The sequence below is a fragment of the Brassica rapa genome, chromosome A09 (assembly GCF_000309985.2).
Source record: "Brassica rapa cultivar Chiifu-401-42 chromosome A09, CAAS_Brap_v3.01, whole genome shotgun sequence".
In the NCBI taxonomy this organism is placed as follows: domain Eukaryota; kingdom Viridiplantae; phylum Streptophyta; class Magnoliopsida; order Brassicales; family Brassicaceae; genus Brassica; species Brassica rapa.
Window position 1 is genome coordinate 34577513 of NC_024803.2, and position 18933 is coordinate 34596445.

The 18933-nt window shown below is 40.1% G+C and overlaps 5 protein-coding genes across 6 annotated transcripts; 4 read left to right on the forward strand and 1 right to left on the reverse strand.

The window, feature by feature from the left end:
* The first annotated feature begins 95 nt into the window (after nt 1–95).
* LOC103841336 (NDR1/HIN1-like protein 6) lies at nt 96–1508 on the forward strand. Its single transcript, XM_009117859.3, has one exon. The coding sequence runs from the start codon at nt 673–675 to the stop codon at nt 1357–1359; it is 687 nt and encodes a 228-aa protein (XP_009116107.2). The 5' UTR covers nt 96–672; the 3' UTR covers nt 1360–1508.
* Nucleotides 1509–2451: 943 nt separating this feature from the next.
* Nucleotides 2452–3390, reverse strand: LOC103841337 (50S ribosomal protein L17, chloroplastic). Its single transcript, XM_009117860.3, has 2 exons — nt 3102–3390; nt 2452–3013 (listed from the first exon to the last, which is right to left on the reverse strand). Exons 1-2 carry the CDS (start codon nt 3316–3318, stop codon nt 2604–2606), a joined length of 627 nt encoding a protein of 208 aa, XP_009116108.1. The 5' UTR covers nt 3319–3390; the 3' UTR covers nt 2452–2603.
* A 1926-nt stretch (nt 3391–5316) lies between these two features.
* Nucleotides 5317–8015, forward strand: LOC103841338 (protein SCARECROW). Its single transcript, XM_009117861.3, has 2 exons — nt 5317–7177; nt 7341–8015. Exons 1-2 carry the CDS (start codon nt 5736–5738, stop codon nt 7768–7770), a joined length of 1872 nt encoding a protein of 623 aa, XP_009116109.1. The 5' UTR covers nt 5317–5735; the 3' UTR covers nt 7771–8015.
* Nucleotides 8016–8414: 399 nt separating this feature from the next.
* Nucleotides 8415–15729, forward strand: LOC103841343 (SUPPRESSOR OF ABI3-5). Of its 2 annotated transcripts, none has more exons than XM_033280415.1 (17): nt 8415–8861; nt 8936–9008; nt 9261–9388; nt 9592–9632; nt 9757–10444; nt 10535–10606; nt 10689–10781; nt 10876–10955; nt 11108–11243; nt 11926–12010; nt 12147–12238; nt 12328–12396; nt 12945–13124; nt 13470–13644; nt 14111–14941; nt 15041–15219; nt 15316–15729. In XM_033280415.1, the coding sequence occupies exons 3-17, from the start codon at nt 9341–9343 to the stop codon at nt 15502–15504; spliced, it is 2958 nt and encodes a 985-aa protein (XP_033136306.1). In that variant the 5' UTR covers nt 8415–8861; nt 8936–9008; nt 9261–9340; the 3' UTR covers nt 15505–15729. The 2 variants fall into 2 exon arrangements, with proteins under 2 accessions (XP_033136306.1, XP_009116113.1); XM_009117865.3 differs by having other exon boundaries at nt 8416–8820.
* A 1363-nt stretch (nt 15730–17092) lies between these two features.
* LOC103841342 lies at nt 17093–18923 on the forward strand. Its single transcript, XM_033278512.1, is given in 10 exon segments — nt 17093–17254; nt 17568–17802; nt 17805–17890; nt 18129–18177; nt 18180–18206; nt 18209–18266; nt 18268–18439; nt 18442–18547; nt 18550–18674; nt 18676–18923. Coding segments are annotated over 10 exon segments (1209 nt in total). The 3' UTR covers nt 18865–18923.
* Nucleotides 18924–18933: the final 10 nt, after the last annotated feature.

The window sequence follows — 18933 nt, forward strand, 5'->3', positions numbered from 1 at the left end:
CTAACCAATACTGTATATATACGTATACTAGGCTGCTAACAGTAAACACATTTATTTCGTCCAATACACACCGTCCAACACTGCATACGGCGCCATCCACGTTATATCTTAGTTCGAACTCCATTATTCCCTCAGCTTCAATATAAACGATGTTCAACTATTTTTTAATTTTAATTTACAAATTTCCATGCAAATTTTTAAAAAATATTTAGCTTTTCTAACTATTTATATTCTGCAATGTTATTTTTATTGATTGAATTTATTTTAGTTAATGATGTTTTAATGTAAATGAGGCAAATTAAATAAAAATTTGTGCTTTTAACCAATGTGCCAAAACCTCAAACACAAATAAAATAGTATGAAGTAATTATTAGTTTCATAAGTATTTCAATTAAATGTTGCCATGAAGTAAAACAAACGTCTAAATTGTTTAGAGCCCGTGACAGATGAACAAATATTTAATGTAAAAAAAAAAGCAAAGGAAACTTTGAAAAAAAAAAGCAAAAGAAACCAAATTAAATAAAATAAATCGGATTTGTTATTTGACTTACGTCGTAAAGTCGGTTACAAATAAGAAACACCACCAAGAAAAAAAGGAAAAAAGAAACAGCCACGAGAAGCAGAAAGCGTAACAGAGAAGAAGAAGAAGTAGTAGAGAGAAAGAGTACTACGATGAAAACAGATGATAAAAAGGAGAAGCCAGCAATACCCATGTTAGCATCCGAAGCGCCCAAGCCAAACGCAGCCATGGAAACGCAGTCCACAAACGGCGGCGGCGGTACAAAAGGGAAGAAACGCAACCGCAAAATCTGCATCTGCGTCACACTCCTCATCCTCCTCCTCATCTTCGTAGTCCTCCTCGTCTTAGGCCTCACTCTCTTCAAACCCAAACGCCCCATCACCACCATCGACTCCGTCGCCGTGGACCGTCTCCAAGCCTCCGTCGACGTCCTGAATCTCAAGGTCGTCCTAAACCTAACGCTCAGCGTCGATCTCTCCTTGAAAAACCCTAACCGCGTCGGCTTCAGCTTCGGCAACTCGTCGGCGTTGCTTAACTACGGCGGGAAGTTGATCGGAGAGGCGCCGCTTCCGGCGAGTCGAGTCGGGCCGGAGAATACGCTGCCTATGAACATAACGCTGACGTTGATGGCGGATCGGTTACTCACCGACACGCAGATTATTAATGACGTCATGTCGGGGTCTATACCTATCAACACTTTCGTTAAAGTCGCCGGGAAAGTAAGTGTTCTTAAGATTTTTAAGATTAAAGTTCAGTCGTCTTCGTCGTGTGATATTGTCATCTCTGTTGCGAATCGTAACGTTACGAGTCAACACTGTAAGTATTCGACTAAGCTGTGATCGTTGTCTGAAGGTTTTAGTTTATAGATCTGCGTTGCTTTTGTCTTCTTGTTGTCTTGATGGGTTTTGTTTTTGAAATCCTTTTATCTGTGTATTATATGGTTTGAAACAAAAAATAAATTCAAAAGACATTGGTTTGTTTTTTTTCATTTTCAAATCTCAAATTGATTCAGCAAAAAAGTAGTAATAACACGTTGAGCGTCCTTACAAATCAACGTGTCGACGTAACAGATGCCTATTTATTCAACTTTTTCATACAAGAAATAGTCAAAATGAGAACCAGATTTTTAAAGGGAGTAGTTGGCAGTTCAAATTGCATTCATAGCACTTGTTCATTACGTGAAACTTATCCTTTATAAATTGTCAGCATGACCAACTTTAGCGTAAACCCAAACTGTGCCTTTGCTTTTATCCCTGCCTAAATCTTGGCGTTGACGGTTTACAAAGCCCAGTAATGCCCTATAAGTCGGATCCAACCTGCAATCTTGGCCTTGCGTATATAATTACCATGTGATTGATATTCAGCTCAAGTTCACACATTAGTCTCTAGTATCTTGTGGAAAATCGCAACCGTGTGTTTCAGACATGAGACAGGGAAGACATTGGTTGTATACAGGGAGAAGCAAGTTGTAAGGAACCTTCAAGAAACACTTAGCTGATAAGATCATAACTCACTTCCCATCCATGAAAATGCAGAAACAAGAATGTGAAGTGAGCACTAAGCTATAAATTGTCCTGGACTATTCGTTGTATGACTTTTTTTTCAAGTTCACTAGATCTTTTATAATCTTGATTGAACTTTTGAAGTATATAGTTTTTAGATTCTTAATTGGGGTTTTACTTGAATTGTCACTTGAAAACTTTAAACTTATAACAAGCAAGAATCAACCAAACACCTGCTAGGATGAATTCTAGAATCATAAAACCTACATAAACCATCTCCTCACTTGGTGAAATAAACTCCTTCATCGTTTTAAACTCTAAATCACACCTCACATTTTGGTAGAACGGCTCACTTGGTGAAATAAACGTAGAAACAAGCAAACTAGCCATTAAATCATAACGGCTCCTACATTCTCAGAGCTTGTTAAGAGTAACTCTAACAAACAACCAACACATTTTACCAAGTCGATTTCAAAGCACAACAAACGATCTCATATCTGCATAATAAACAACAGGCTCAAGATTACAAAGCAAAGCGTCTAGCAATACCGAAATTAATCAAAACGACAAATAACAACCTCTTAAACAAGCTCAATGTACGCCATAGGAGCATTATCACCTCTCCTAGGAAGAGTTCTAATGATCCTCGTGTACCCACCATTCCTCTCCCCGTACCTATCCGGAACCTCAGCGAACAACGCGTGAACGATCTGCTTCTCGTAGATATACCCCAGCGCTTGCCTCCGCTTGTGCAGAGACCCGTCCTTGGCTAAAGTAATCATCTTATCCACAAACTTCCTCATCGCACTTGCTCTAGCTCTTGTCGTCTTGATCCTCCCGTGCTTCAACAGCTGCGTCGTGAGCCCACGGAGCAGAGCTTTCCTCTGGTCCGGTGGCCTGTTCAGCTTCGGGACTCTCCTCCCGTGCCTCATCGCGTACACGCGGCCACCGCCGTCGATGATCTTGAACCCATCCTCGAAGCTTTGCCAACCTGCGTTTCGAAAAAAAAAAAACGGTTTGGAGATTAAATTTAAACCGGAGGTAAGTGAAATTGAACCGGTTTTAAAATGGGGGATTACCTGGAAGACCGGTTGAGATGAGGGGGTTAACCGGGGATAGACCGGAGAATGAAGGGAGACGCGGGGATGGAGAAGAGACGAGGACGGGACGGCGAGAAGACGGGGAAGGTAGACGGCAAGTTACGGCGGAGGGGAGAGATGATTTGAGAGATGACATGCTCCAAACTCTGCTCATGGAGTCTGTAGGTGTGGCCGTTGCCATTGGGATTGCCGCCATTACAGTGTGGTGCTCTTCTCTGAAACCAAGGGCGTAAAGATTGGTGAAGTGGAAAAGGATAAGGGATATAGGAAGAAGAGGATTGTGTTTATCAGAGGAAGCCTTCGATTGGGCCTTAATGGGCCCAGGATACAGTTTCGCTCACACACAATGTTGCAACTTCTCATGGGTCTTAATTTTTGTTGGGCTAGATCAGTGACCTATGTATTGTAATGGAGTTTTTCGTTTTCCTAAACCAAAATTCATTGACCCAACACCCTGGATATATAACAAATATTAAACTCCATTAGTTTAAAATTTTAAATAAGAATTTATTATGTACCTTCATCCATTACACTGGAGCTCCATAATGATTATGTAAACTCTTAAAGATTAATAAGAAAGACGTTACAAAAAAAAGAATTTATTATGACCGTTTGACATCAGAAAAAAAATTTATTAATGCTTATATCATAAAAATATGTAACTAGAAATTAGAATCACAAAAGAAAAAATTATCATCAACTATGCAAAATTAATGAGATTGTTTTCAATAATTGATAAATTATTCTTAAAATTACTTTAATATAATAAATGGATGTTAAAAACTAGTAAAAAGATTTTGTTTGGTATAAAAAGTCACGACTCACTATGTAGTGTTAATTTGCTTAAGATTTTTTTCAACAACCATAGTTAAGAATATATGCACGGTTGGATGGAGAGTAGGAGCCACAAGCCTAACACAACCAATAAATATGAAAGGGCAATAACGACTTTTTGAATATGAACTTGGAGAAAGCCTCTCAGCTTTTTACGCTGAGAACTTTTTTTTTTCTTTTTTTACGCTGAGAACTTTCATATTGAGCCGTGTGTTTGGGTTGTGTAGAGATATGAATAAAAAATGTTTCTTATAAGTGAAAAAGGGGAAAAATGATCGTAAAAAGCGTGGATGGTTTCTCTAGGGCTTCACTGCCATTTCCCAGGCCATGCTATTATAATAAGGTCATGGGGGCCAGTGTTTGACGTACAAAAGTCTAAAAAAACTGTCAGGCCAAACAGGTCCAAAACTTAGTAAAAAAATATTTTACAAAAAGAAAATTGTTAAAAAGGGAAAAAAGGAGGATGCATATGAAAGCAAAATGTCAAACACTAGTTTTCAGATTTTATAGGGAACTGGAGTTTGACAGTTGGTGTAATGGACTCGTCACAACATGTGCATCTCTTTACTTCTTTGTAATTACTGTTTTAGCTTACTTCGTCTTGTCCAATTCCTCTCGCACATGACAATGCCCGTGGTCCGTGGATATTTTGGAAATTACTACTTGGCTTCTTTTATTTTAATTTTTTTTTAAATAAAACGAATTAACTTCTTCTTTAGGCTATTTTTACTACTACAAACTAGCAACATGGTAGTTGTTCAAAAAAAAAAAACTAGCAACATGGCTATCCAAATACAATATCAGAACATTAATAAATTTATGTAAAAAGTTGTTCAAAAAAAAATAAAAATAAATAAATTTATGTAAATGAGTTGTTACTCCATTCGGAAGAATTCGCAGTTAATCATTAATTTCCCTGATAAACTGTAAAAAAGCAAGTTTCTCTGTTATAAAATAATTGATGTTTAAGAATTTTTACATCAATTCAAAAATTACTAACTTTTATTTAATCCATGTTGTTTTGCACAAAACAACAATAACTAGCTAATTCAACCAACAAAAATTAATAGTACAAAATGTATAAATGGTCAACAACAAAAAAAACATATTGAATGGTGAACTTTAATCCGGTTTAGAATTAACCATCTTTTTGTCTTGGCGTATATTATTATGATCAATTATGGCGTTGGAAAATTTGATTGTCGTGTGGAATCTAATGGATATAGTTTCGATTGTTAGTTTGATTTTGAATGTTCGACCCCTTGTTGGGTCAAACACTAAAAATCAACACAACAATCAAAAACAATTAATAGTCATTTTGTCGATTATTAGGAAAGAATATTATATACTCCTACCGGTTCAATTATACCGATGTAAATGTTATCTTCTTGTTGATAGGGAGAGAGTGGTGGAGGAAGAAACAAAGATGGATCGGCAAAAAGAAGACGTTAAACAGGCAACGACGAACATCTCCGATCTCCCACCTAATCTCTTCCCCCATTTATAACTATTTTAAAACCAAAAATGTAATTAATAGAGAGAGAGAAAGAGTTAATACGAATAGAGGTTAGAGAGAGTCATTAAAACCAACGAAGCGACATTCACAATAATTCGAAAAGGAGGAAGACGAGTTACATACGGCCAGGCTCCTCCAAAGCTCTCACCTTTTCTACAAAGAATCCTCCTTCTCCCAACACACTCCCTTCCAAATTAAAACACTCGAAGATCGTGAAGAAGATAAGACTCTATTTATAACCATGCAATCTCACGACAACCTCCATGGCGGAATCAAGCGGTAAAACAACTTCTTCCGACAACAACAGCAGCAACCGTAGTACTGTTCCTCCTCCTCCTCCTCCTCCTGCTTCAGCTATGGTGAGAAAGAGATTAGCTTCGGAGATGTCTTCATCTTCTTCCTTAAACAACAACCAACGTCCTCCTCCTCCCCACCGCGCCTCTCACCTCCCTGACTCCAGCTACATCGTCACGGCGGCGGCGGCGGACTCGACAACCCACCCGACACCACCTGTCTCTGTCTGTGGCTTCTCCGGTCTACCGGTTTTTCCTTCCGACAACAACAACAACCGGACAGCTATGTCCTCCGTACAGCCAATGGAGCAACAAGACTCTTCTTCTTCTTCGCCTACTGTCTGGGTGGACGCCATTATCAGAGACTTAATCAACTCCTCTGCTTCAGTCTCCATCCCTCAGCTCATCCAAAACGTTAGAGACATCATCTTCCCTTGCAACCCTAATCTCGGAGCTCTTCTTGAATACAGACTCCGCTCTCTCATGCTTCTTGATCCTCCTCCCTCCTCCTCCGACGCTCCTCCTCCTCCTCAGCCGCCTTTTGAGCCTCTCTACCATCAGCAGCAACAACAACAACAGCCTAAGCCTCCTACTCCTCCTCCTCCTCAGGTTCAGCAGCAAGAAAGGGAGAACACTCCACCGCCGCCGCCGGAGACTGTGACCACCACCACCACCACCACGGCGGAGGCCTTGAGAGAGAGGAAAGAAGAGATCAAGCGTCAGAAACAAGACGAAGAAGGTTTGCATCTCCTCACTCTCCTCCTCCAATGCGCCGAAGCTGTCTCCGCGGACAACCTCGAGGAAGCGAACAAGCTCCTCCTCGAGATCTCTCAGCTCTCCACTCCCTACGGAACGTCCGCGCAGCGCGTCGCCGCTTACTTCTCCGAAGCCATGTCCGCTCGCCTTCTCAACTCCTGTCTCGGCATCTACGCGGCCTTGCCTTCGCGGTGGATGCCGCAGACGCACAGCTTGAAGATGGTCTCCGCCTTCCAGGTGTTCAACGGGATAAGCCCTCTGGTGAAGTTCTCGCACTTCACGGCTAACCAAGCGATTCAAGAAGCGTTTGAGAAGGAAGACTGTGTCCACATCATCGATTTGGATATCATGCAGGGGCTTCAGTGGCCTGGTTTGTTTCATATACTTGCTTCTAGACCGGGGGGACCTCCTCACGTGCGTCTCACGGGACTTGGTACTTCTATGGAAGCTCTTCAGGCTACTGGGAAACGTCTTTCGGATTTTGCGGATAAGCTGGGTTTGCCTTTTGAGTTCTGTCCTTTGGCTGAGAAAGTTGGGAACTTGGATGCGGAGAGACTTAATGTGAGGAAGAGAGAAGCTGTTGCTGTTCATTGGCTTCAGCATTCTCTTTATGATGTTACTGGCTCTGATACACACACTCTCTGGTTACTCCAAAGGTATACAAACACTATAGTACCTTTCAATGTTTAGTTAGGTGTTTAAAATGAGACTAATGATTAGACGGGTGTCTAGTTTTTTAAGTGATTATACGATTTTATCATTCTATAACTATAAAAGTGTTTTATGTTTACTGAAGGTTAATGATTGTTATTTGAACAGATTAGCACCTAAGGTGGTGACAGTAGTGGAACAAGACTTGAGCCATGCTGGTTCTTTCTTAGGAAGATTTGTGGAAGCAATACATTACTACTCGGCGCTGTTTGATTCCTTAGGAGCAAGCTACGGAGAAGAGAGCGAGGAGAGACATGTTGTTGAGCAGCAGCTACTGTCCAAAGAGATAAGGAACGTATTGGCTGTTGGTGGACCGTCGAGGAGTGGTGAAGTGAAGTTTGAGAGCTGGAGGGAGAAGATGCAGCAATGTGGATTCAAGGGTATATCTTTGGCTGGGAATGCAGCGACGCAAGCTACGCTTTTGTTGGGGATGTTTCCGTCGGATGGTTATACTTTGGTTGATGATAATGGTACACTTAAGCTTGGATGGAAAGATCTCTCGTTACTCACTGCTTCAGCTTGGACTCCTTGTTCTTAGATTTTTTTTTTTTTTTTAGTTTTCTCTCTTTTGATTCACACAAACAATTCCCATAAATAGAGTCTTACCACTTTTTGTTTATGTAATGAGAAGAGAGGATTCTTAAGTTGTTTCACTTGGTGGAATATCAGAGGAAGTTGGTAGTGACAGAAAGCACATACAACAAGTGGAACTTTCTGTTGTTGAACTAAGCATGCAAACATGTTACAGTACTATGCTAAATTGGGATCCACACTTTTTGGTTATTGGGCTAATTCAAATCAGTTTTACGTCAGTCACTGAGTTTTTGGAAATTATATGCAATTTAGTAAAAGTTTCTTACAAATTTAAAAGCTTATGTTTATGTAAACTTTTATGGTATAGATCTCTAAGACCATCTCCATCCCCGCTCCATAATTTACTGTAAAATGGAGTGGGAAATAGAGTAATGAAGAAACAAAAAAGTGATTATTATATAAATGTAGTGATTTTTTATTGTTTGCTCATACTCCATTTTCCACTCCATATTTAGAGTAAATTATGGAGTGGGGATGGAGATGCCCTAAACTTTTTGTTGTTGAAATAGATCATGTTCGTTTACATGTCCTTGCAACTCCAATCTCCGATCAAATGTTATTCGATTGTCTATCACATGATCTTACGGATCCATGCTTCTGATTATTCGGCTAGTATTAAAAACCCAACCGAATAAACTAAAATTTTGGTCCAGTTATTGGTTCTAAACCGATCGGCACATTTTCAAAATAAATATGATTATCGGTTCGGCAGCTTTTTCGCTTCCCAAGAAAACCGAAGTAACCGACCCGACTAAACCGAACTAACCGCACCCGGAGGCGTAATTGGGCCAAATAACATCTTTGTGCTAATTACCGATATAAATAACATTTACTTTTAATTTCCTCAAACGAGATTCGCATAAAAAAAAAAAAAAAACACTTTGCCAATTTCATCTCGTCTTCAACAACGACGAAACCTAATCTGATTTTCGAGTTTAATCTCCCAAGTCCTTAGCTCGAATTGATCGATTGCTTTTTGATTGACGACCTCGAGGTTCTCTCTTCTCTCGTCGCTGCGTTTTTCTGATTTCTCAGGCTTGTCTTCTCTCTTCTCTGGTTCTCGGTTCGCTATAAATTTCTGATTCCAAGTCTTTCTTCGCTGTTAGCAGACCTCATCGTTTATCTCCCATTCACGGCGTCTTCCTGCTGCTTTCAGTTCATCGTGGACACGACTTTAGCGTGGTATGCTCTTACTTTTACCTAAATGTTATCAGACTATTTTTTTCAGACCTATTAAATTTGTTTGTATACCAAATAATCTGTGTTGTTGTATGCATTCTTATATTGCCTTTGTTACTACTACTTCATAGCCAATTCATTTTTTTAGATTTGTTATTTTGTTTGAGGCTTCCAATTTTGAAAGAGTTTTTATTATTATTATATACGGCATTAACGGATTGATACATGTTTGTTTGATGCGTGTGTTTGTTTCAGGAAAGGGCTTTGAATAAGTGTTGAAACGTATTCTCCCTCCCACCATCAAAGGTTTTTTTGCGTAGTGCATTTGGCTGGAAATGGACCCTGGTCGATTTGGTCGGCAGCAAGATTGGGATAATACCAGTGTAATTGTGGTTTTCTCAACCTTAGATATATGGGATGATAAACAAGAATTTTTTATAGGGATGTTGTGTTTGTCAATTATTACGGGCCCCTCATCTGAGGACTGAGAGAGACAGTGGAAATTGAGGATGTGGATTGGATTTGGCTAACGTTGTATCAGTCATGATGTTTGTTGCTGACATTGCTTATTCTCTTCAATTCACAGGCTCCGGAGGGTTGTGGTCCTGAGCATGATCCAAACAGCCGGTGAGCGCTACTATATTTGATCTTGTTTTTACTTCTCATGGGTGAATCAACCACTCGTATTAATGTTTACTTTCGTCTACTATACTTGGTTTGTCTGCATTTTATTCTAATTTTTTTCTTACAGGTTTGGCGTATCATATGATAGGGGATATCGGGATGATGTCTACAATCATCCACCTGGACATGATATGGGTCCTTTGCCTCAGTCTAGAAGGAGAAACTCTGAGGAAACTTATCCTCGTGAACTTCGTAGGCATGAAAAGCCTTCTACCGATACAAACTATGATGCTGATTATTATCATGACACTGAAGTTGGGAGTCGTAATGGATACTACCGTGATCAAGGACACGAAAGGTCTTCACGATATGATGGCCGTGATGACTACTCTTCCAGTAGATCTAGAAACTACCATCATAACAGAGATGATAGCCGTGGAAAAGATTATGATTATGCTCGCCGGAGTTATGATTCCGATTATGAAAGGGGCAGTGTGAGAGATGGCAATAGGAAGAGTGGGGACTCGCAGGATAGAGAACGGAACTCACGTGATAGAGAGTGGGGTTCACGTGATAGAGAAGGGGACAATAGATCTTTCAGCCGTGAAAGAGATGTGAGTCCACAGAGGAGATATGAGAAATCTCGCTCTGGATCTGCTGGACGTGATGGGTTCTCTAGATCAAGATCAAGATCTCCTAGAGGTCGGAGCCATGGGCGAAGTTACCGGGAGGACAGCTACGAGGGAGATCACTGGCATGGAAGTGAGAGGCGAAGAGAATATGAAGATAGACATGACCAGGATCATTTTTCTGCTGTATATATTATCCTACCACCCCTGGTTTACGTTATTTTGTTGCAATGGCATTTTAGAAATCATTTCCTATATTTTTATGGTTTTTGCTAGACCCCATCCGCCACTGTTGTTGTGAAGGGTCTCTCAACGAAATCAACAGAAGAAGATCTGTACCAGCTTCTGGTATTCATTTTACGAATTCGTATATCCTTAGGGTTGAACAATTTTTCTTGCATGAGTTCATTGTTCCCTTATTCTTGATTAGGCTGAATGGGGTCCTCTGCATCATGTCCGTGTGATTCGGGAGCAAAATTCTGGAATTTCTCGTGGATTTGCATTTATTGATTTCCCCACGGTGGTAATTACTTTAAACTTAGTTGTTAGTTCGCTGTGGCCCTTTCTTGTGTTCTATTTAACCCAGTGAATGCAATTATGTATATTTCTCTGTGCAGGATGCCGCACGCACCATGATGAACAGAATTGAGCATGATGGTATAATTGTGGATGGAAGGAAGCTGATTTTTCGTTACAGGTCTGTTATTGTTATTTGACTTTGATTTCGATTTATCTGGAATTTGTGACGGACCATTGGTTCTTAATATCCAAACAAATGTTCCTTTATCTTTTAATATCATACCCTCAGTTGTATAGCATTCTTTGACTATATTGCGGTATGTTGAGCAGCACACCGAGGGCTGGTGTGCCTCGTAGGCAGGAAAATGCTTCTAGGCGCGGTTATGGTGGCAATATAGTTCCTTCAGATTGGATATGTACAATCTGTGGCTGTATCAATTTTGCACGGCGAACCTCTTGCTTTCAGGTTGGTGCATTGTTTGGATAAAGTTATGTATATTTCATAGTGAGTGCTAGAGTATAAACCCATGTGAAACTGGAGATGAAGTTACATATATATTTCATTTTAGGAATAGAACTTCTCCTTGTGGTTTTCATGAGTTGGTGATGACTATACGACCAAAGATAGAACTGATAAAACCCTCGGGATAAATCTGTTTTGTGCCCCGAAAATTGTTTTCAGTTGCTTTTGGTGACAAACATGTATTCTCAGTTGGCACTTAATGTGTGGGACTAGGGTGACATACATATGTCAGTAATAATGGTATTTGAACACGTTATCTTTACGTAGACACGTTGATAGGCATACCTCTGCTGATAATATATTTGTTTGCATTTAGTTTGGTTAGCAGTAAATAAAACTTTCATACATCAAAAGTCAAAAGAGAACGTATGTAACAACCCAATTCCTTGAACTGGTATTTACTAATTGATTCTGTTGCATTTTTTGTTCTATTTGTTTGAACTCAAATTGTTCATTAATTATTCAGTGTTGTGGTGGTAAATTGTGTTATCTATCCCTTATTTGGTGTGCAGCAATCTGTCTTGATTATTGTTAGAACACTATAAAAGCTGAGGTGCTGTTATAATATGGAGAAACGATTTATTGGCATTATGTAAATCTCTATGATCTCTTTCTTTTTACGCAGTGTAATGAACCAAAGACCGATGATTCTCCTTCAGTTGACGTAGGTTTATCCAACTCAACAGCGGGAAGACGAAGTTCTGAATCAGGTTTGTGATCAACATTTTCATTAAGATGTTTTCCGTGTTGGGTCAGAAAACAGTCGAAAGTGTTAAAGGTTATAGTTTTGCATTTCTTTACATGCCATCTATGCCTAAGAGACTATGTTCTTATTTTCCTTTTCAGGTCCAACTCATGTCTTAGTTGTACGCGGGTTGGATGAAGATGCTGACGAGGAAATGATTCGGTATGAATTTTCCAAACATGCTCCTATCAAGGTAAGCAGAAATCCTTTCGGATTCATGTTTAATAAGATATGTACTTTTACGTCAGTTGACCTGGTGTTTCTGTTTTTATCATTTTGTAGGATCTTCGTCTTGTCAGAGACAAATTCACGCATGTTTCACGAGGATTTGCATTTGTCCATTTCTTTTCGGTAATGTCTCAAACCCAAATCGGTTGTTGCACTTACTAGCTCCGGTGTTGTGCTCCTCAAATTCTATCTTCTTCTTCCCTTTCCCCTTGCTGATAAGTCAATTGCAAGTGTACCTTTTGATCATAGAATTATTAGGTGGTATAGAAATTAGTAACCCAGTCTAGATTAGGAGTACCTGTTTTGTCTCTGAGTTTGAACAGATTTTGTTTTTATTTGTCTGTCTGTGTCAGGAAGACTCTATAGTAATCACAATCTGCTAGTTCTATGGGTAGTCTTTGCAGTGTTTGAAGATAGGCACACTATAGTTTTTTTTTTGTTCTATTTTTATAATCTACAATCACTTCTTCGCATGGCCCTTTGAACCTTGTTGTAGCAGATTATTCTTGTGGTATCTTCGCCCCAGTTTAATATCTTAAAGGTGGCTAGATTTTGAAGCATAACTGCTTGAATATATTCAAATATCTATTTCTCCTGTTTATGTAGGTATTTGACTACTTTTTTATTTAGCTATGAACTTGAAACAGAAAAATATGATTATATTCGTGTAGGTTGAGGATGCTACCAAGGCACTTGAAGCAACAAACGGAACAATCCTCGACAAGAATGGTAAAATCCTGAGAGTCGCATATGCAAAGAGCGTTCATGGTTCTGGAACTGGTATGCCAGCATCATCTCACGCCAGCAACCTCGCTGCTGCCGCAATTGAAGCAGCAGCATTTTCTCAACAGGTATTTGAAGATTTTTTTCATCCAGTTTCCCTCGTTTGTATTTGTTGGTCACACATTGAGCCTTAGTTAAATTTGATCTTCTAACATAATGGCTATGTAACGAAACAAAGCTAAGCTAGTTTTCACTGGATTTTGTCAATCAAATGTACTAGAAGACGCAATTATGTTTTTATTAACCAAAGGAAAAGCAAAAGTTCTGACTGAATGTTGTTAATACACTGTTTGGACATAAATATTCTAATGAGATTGAGTTTCATTCAATTCTTGGATTTTGTTTTTCAAAGGTTGTCATGCTTATGATTCTTGTGCTCTCTGTGAATGGTTATTCCTCATTTTCTTTATTAGTATGACGGGGCGGGATGGGCTCCAAAGGAATATAATCATGATGAGAAGCAAACTGGAGGGCACGCCCAGGGCATTGGGGAAATGGCTTCTGCTCCTCAATCTGGATACGTGTGGGATGAAGCATCTGGTTATTACTATGATGCTGCTTCTGGATATTACTACGATGGAAATTCAGGTTTGCATTTGCTTATATGTCTCTGTCTGTTAATAAGTGTATTCTTTTTCAAGAAAGTTTCATCTCAAATAATAAGTCTTCACCTGAAATAAAGAGTATTGCTATTTTGGCTGTTGTGTAACATAAGTTTACATGATACTCTGTTACTCTTTGATTTTGAATGCACTAAAACGGTAACGTGAAGATATACAATTTGTCTTTAAGTAGACTTTAAAGTATGGCCGCAGTATTATCTGTTATAGTTGACGATGGTTGCGGTAGGATTCCAATGGATGTTTGTCACTTTTTTTACTTTTAAATATTGTATGCTTATCTATGTGCCTTGAGAATTCGCATCTGATAGAGCGGTTAATGTTTTTTTGGTAATCAATAGTCATCTAGACTTGGTGGATGTGGAAAACTTGGTCTCAGTGGTGTAGTAAGAGGGTAGTATATTACTGTTAATCATATGCTATTAAATATGCAGGTCTTTATTACGACAGCAGTAGTGGGATTTGGTACTCGTATGACCCTCAAACGCAACAATATGTTCCTTGTCCTGATCAGAACGATGAGAGTAAATCAACTGGAACACAACCTGAGTCTGCCAAGACGGAGAAATCCAGCCAACAAAAGGTTATTATCTCTGCAGCTGCTACCCCGACTGTAGAAAAGACTATCTCCTTACCAGATGCGGTTCAGGCGGCTGCGGCAGCAGCAATTGCATCGGAGAAGAGAGAAAAAGAAAGAGTGAAGGAAATAAAACTTGCATCAAAGAGTAGCATACTGGCTAGCAAGAAAAAAATGAGTAATGTTTTAACAATGTGGAAGCAGCGGACCAGTGAAACACAAACACAACGTCCCTCACTTGGTGGTGAAAATCCACCACCTACCGTTCTCGCTGAAGCAAGGTCGTCTTTCTCCACTGTACAACCCAAGGGCAAGCTGACAACTGATACAGTGATTGCAAAGGAGAGATCTACCTCCAGTCATAGAGTTGTTGCACTGACAGCAACTCCCACTACAGAAAGCTCGAGTAGCAGTAAAGCAGGAGCACCTTTGATGGGGGTGATGAGAGGTTCTTTCGGAGGAGCTTCTTCCTCAGCTAATGTACAAGTGCCTCCGGTTTTGCCTTCTGCTCCTTCCCCTTCTGTTCCGGTTTCGGCTTATGGGAGTGGGAGAAGAAGGTTCTCTGAAAAGCCGACCGCAGCGCCTACTCACAGAGAACAGCCTCAGACATCATACAGGGACCGTGCTACGGAAAGAAGAAACTTATACGGTTCATCAGCTCCGATTGAAAATGATCTTATGGATTCAAGTAAGCGTCCTTGACTTCTCTCTTTTCACATATATAAAAAACTGGTAATGAGGAGTTATATTATAATAACATAATGTGAAAAATGGTGTTTGAATGAAGGTGAAGATATTATGAGAAAAGGTGCATCAGATCCAACACCCTTTCCTCCTGGTGTGGGCGTACGTGGAACTACCACGACCGAAGTCAGTGATTACGATGTAATCACAGAGGAGAAAGCAATAGACGAAAGTAACGTGGGAAACAGAATGTTGAGGAACATGGGTTGGCAAGAAGGATCGGTAAATTTTTTTGAAAAAAGTCATTAATCTAACGTTATAGGGTGACGTTAGAAGAATAAAAGAGTGGTGATGGTTTGTTTGTTTGGTTAAGTGCAGGGTTTAGGGAGAGACGGGAGTGGAATGAAAGAACCAGTGCAAGCGCAAGGCGTTGATAGGAGAGCAGGACTTGGGAGTCAACAGAAGAAACTTGATCCTGAGTTTGAGGCTCAGCCTGGTGATACCTACAGAACTGTTCTCCATAAGAAAGCTCTTGCGAGGTTTCGTGAAATGTCTGACAATAATTGACTGTTGAGACTTGTGAGAGTCTTTGTGTGTAGTTGGAGTTTTTGTACGTTGGTGGTTGTGTTTAAACTGAAAAGTGATTTTAGTTTTGCTCTCTTGTCACTATTGAACTAAAGTGGTTAAAACGGTTGTCGGAACGATTGTTGTGGTGGTTTAGTTGGTGCTACCGCCTATTTCTGGATTAACTTATCACAAGAAAAGTTTAATCGACCGTGATTTACGTTGTTATATTTGCTCAATACATGTAGGGGTGGGCGTTCGGGTACCCATTCGGGTTCGGTTCGGATCTAAACGGGTTTCGGGTTTTCGGGTTTAAAGATTTCAGCTCCATTCGGGTATTTCTAAATTTTGGTTCGGGTTCGGTTCGGATCTTTGTGGGTTCGGTTCGGGTCTGGATAACCCATTTAAATTATTTTAAAAATTTTAATATTCATTATATGCTTAAAATTTGTCAAAATCTAAAAAAACAAAATAATATATTACATATAAATTTGTATAATATATGTCAAAATACCTAAAAATAATATATAAATTGGTTTGATTTGAATATTTGGATAGAAAATCAATACATATTTCAAGCATTTTGGTGTTTTGAATATATTTTAGTTATTTTAGACATTTACTTTTGACTATTTATGTATATTTTCAAGTATTTTAGATAATTTAAAAATATCTTATATATTTGGATGTTTGTAATATATATTAAATTTAAAAATAAGTAATATATTTAGATATATAAATCTATTTCGGTTACATTCGGGTATCCGAGATACTTCGGTTCGGGTCGGGTTCGGTTTCGGTTCTTTAGATACCAAAATTTTGAACCCGTTCGGATATTTAATTAATTGCGGTTCGGGTTTGGTACTACTTTTTCGGATCGGGTTCGGTTCGGTTTTTCGGATCCGGATTTTTTGCCCAGCCCTAAATACATGGGACTGAACCGATTCAAGTTTTACAAGATCTGTGTATATATATGTATCAAACATCAACTCTTTTAAAGCTATAGCAAATTAGTCCATCGGATAGGAGAGAGAAAGGAGAGAGAAAGGAGATCTGAGAGTTTTCTCCGGCGTACGGCCGGCGTGTGAGCGTCCGTGCCGTCGCCGGAAACCTTATTCTTTTTCAAAGAGGTTTCTTTTTGCCTCTTCTTCGTCGCGTCTCACCGATCGCTTTGTCGGAGCTCTGGATTGGAACCATCCTTCAACGGTGGTTTCCTTGCGTGGAGGGAAGACGCGGTCGCGTGGAGGCTCACGGCGTGAGAAGAGAGGCTTGCATGTGTCAGTGGTCTGGGAGATGGAGGCTATCACAGATCCGTCGACGTCGGTTTGTTCTCCGGGAGGTGGAGGCTTCCTTAGCTTCGCCGCCGCCGGTTCTAGTTCCCGGGAAGGGGAGGCTTTCTTTGCTCCGTTTTTGCCGGTTTTGGCTCCGGAGGGTAGGGGCTCACATAGCTCTACGCTGTCGGTTTAGGTCCCCGTTCTCTTTTGGGGTTTTTTTCTTGGTCTTGTTTTGTTTGGATTGGGTGAAATTTGCGGTGTGGTTCTTGTCGTTAGGATGGTTGTTCGGATTTGAAGGGATGAGCTATCGGTAGCCGATGAAGCTCTCCATCGATGGAGACGACGACAGGAGAAGGAAAGCAGTGTTCTTGAGACTCGGGCTTGATATGCCCAGTAGGCGAGTTGATGATTGGGATGAGCTCGCGGTTAGTCCGCTGATGCTCTCCGTGACAAGCGCGATGGATGAGAGCCGTTCGACGGTAACCGCCGGGATGAGATGAGGCGTGATTAGGTTAAGCCGACAAGAGTTTCTGGGTTAGGGCAGTGTCGGGGTTTGGGTTTATGGGCCTGTGGGCCGGTTTCTCTAGGGTTTGGCAGGTTGTGGTAATTGGGCCGTGGGCCTTTTATCTTGTAATTTTCTTAGGCTGGGCCCTTTCTATTTTAATGAAATATTGACGGAAAAAAAAAAAAAAAAAAGCTATAGCAAATTTATTTAGATTATAAGTTGGTACTACTCCAAATAAGCTAGCCACTTCTATCAGCATGAAGAAATGTGAGTTTCTGATTAGTTGAAAAGGAGTAAGTTTGCAAAGAGACCAAGAATGTGTGAACTTATTCTTGATTTTGAGAACTTTGACAGGGTTAGTAGGAGCCGTTGTAATAGTGTTGATTGCATTAGGGGCATGTGCTATTGTTTCCTTTACAGTACCTCCACCTTCTAAGAGATGCGGTACGCCCGGTGGCCCGCCTATTACTGCACCGAGGATACGGCTCAGCAATGGCAGTTATTTAGCTTACCAAGAACATGGACTAGTAGACAAAAGGCCACCCTCAAGATCATCTTTATCCATGCATTCGCCACATTCAGGTGCAATGCTGTTGTCGCCACTCGTCCTGTAATGATTTGAATCTCTCCTCTCTTACTAAACCAACAATCTTTTTCGTCTTAAATCAAAACTACTTTGTTAATTGTAATGATTTGAATCTCTCCTCTACTCATCTTTTGAAGCTTACGGTTATGCTGAGCTGATATTGTTCAAACGTTAAATTCTTGTTATAAACGCTAATGCATAGATTCACATTTGAATACATTTGAGCCCTACCTAGAGTAATAGCGTTGTTTTTTTCGGTCAGGGGTTTCTTGAGGAAAACATCATCTATGTAATATCGTACGATCGACCTGGTCCAGTCGCAATGAAAAGACTTTAGCTCATGTCTAGCTGACCAATTACAGCTTGGTTCCAAGTTTTACGTGGTTGGATACTCAATGGGACCAAGCCGTTCGAGGTGTTCTCAAATACACCCCCCACAGACTCGCTGGAGCCACACTGCTATTTCCTGTAACCAACTCATGGTGGCTCAGTTTCCCTGATAGTTTGACTTGGGAACTATGGAACAAGCAATCTAAAACCGAAAGGTTTGAGATGCTCCTTACTCACAACACACCATGTCACCATGGCTACTCTATTGGTGGAACAATCAAAAGCTATTCCAAACATCAGCTGTGATGCAATCAAGTTCGACGATATTCTCTCCTCAAGATGTCTTTACTGTCCAAACTCGCTGAACCAAACAACGCAACAGGGGACACATGAATCGTTAGACCGCGACATGATTGTCGGGTTTGGGAAATGGGGTTTTGACCATGTGAAGATCGAGAATCCGTTCCCGAAAGGTGAATGGATCAGTGCATTTGTGGCAAGGGATGATGTCGGCTGGTCCCGCTACAGCTACAAAGGATCATGTAGTTCAGAAACTTAGTTGGATAAAGTATCATGAGGTTCCACGCGCTGGTCATTTGTTTTCAAATGCTGGTGTCATGGCAGAGACTCTCTTGAATGCATCATTGACTATTCCCCAAGCATCTTAACTTCATTAACATTTTTGTTTAGACTTATTACTAAAAAATTGTACAAAAAAAATTGTACTATTTTACGTA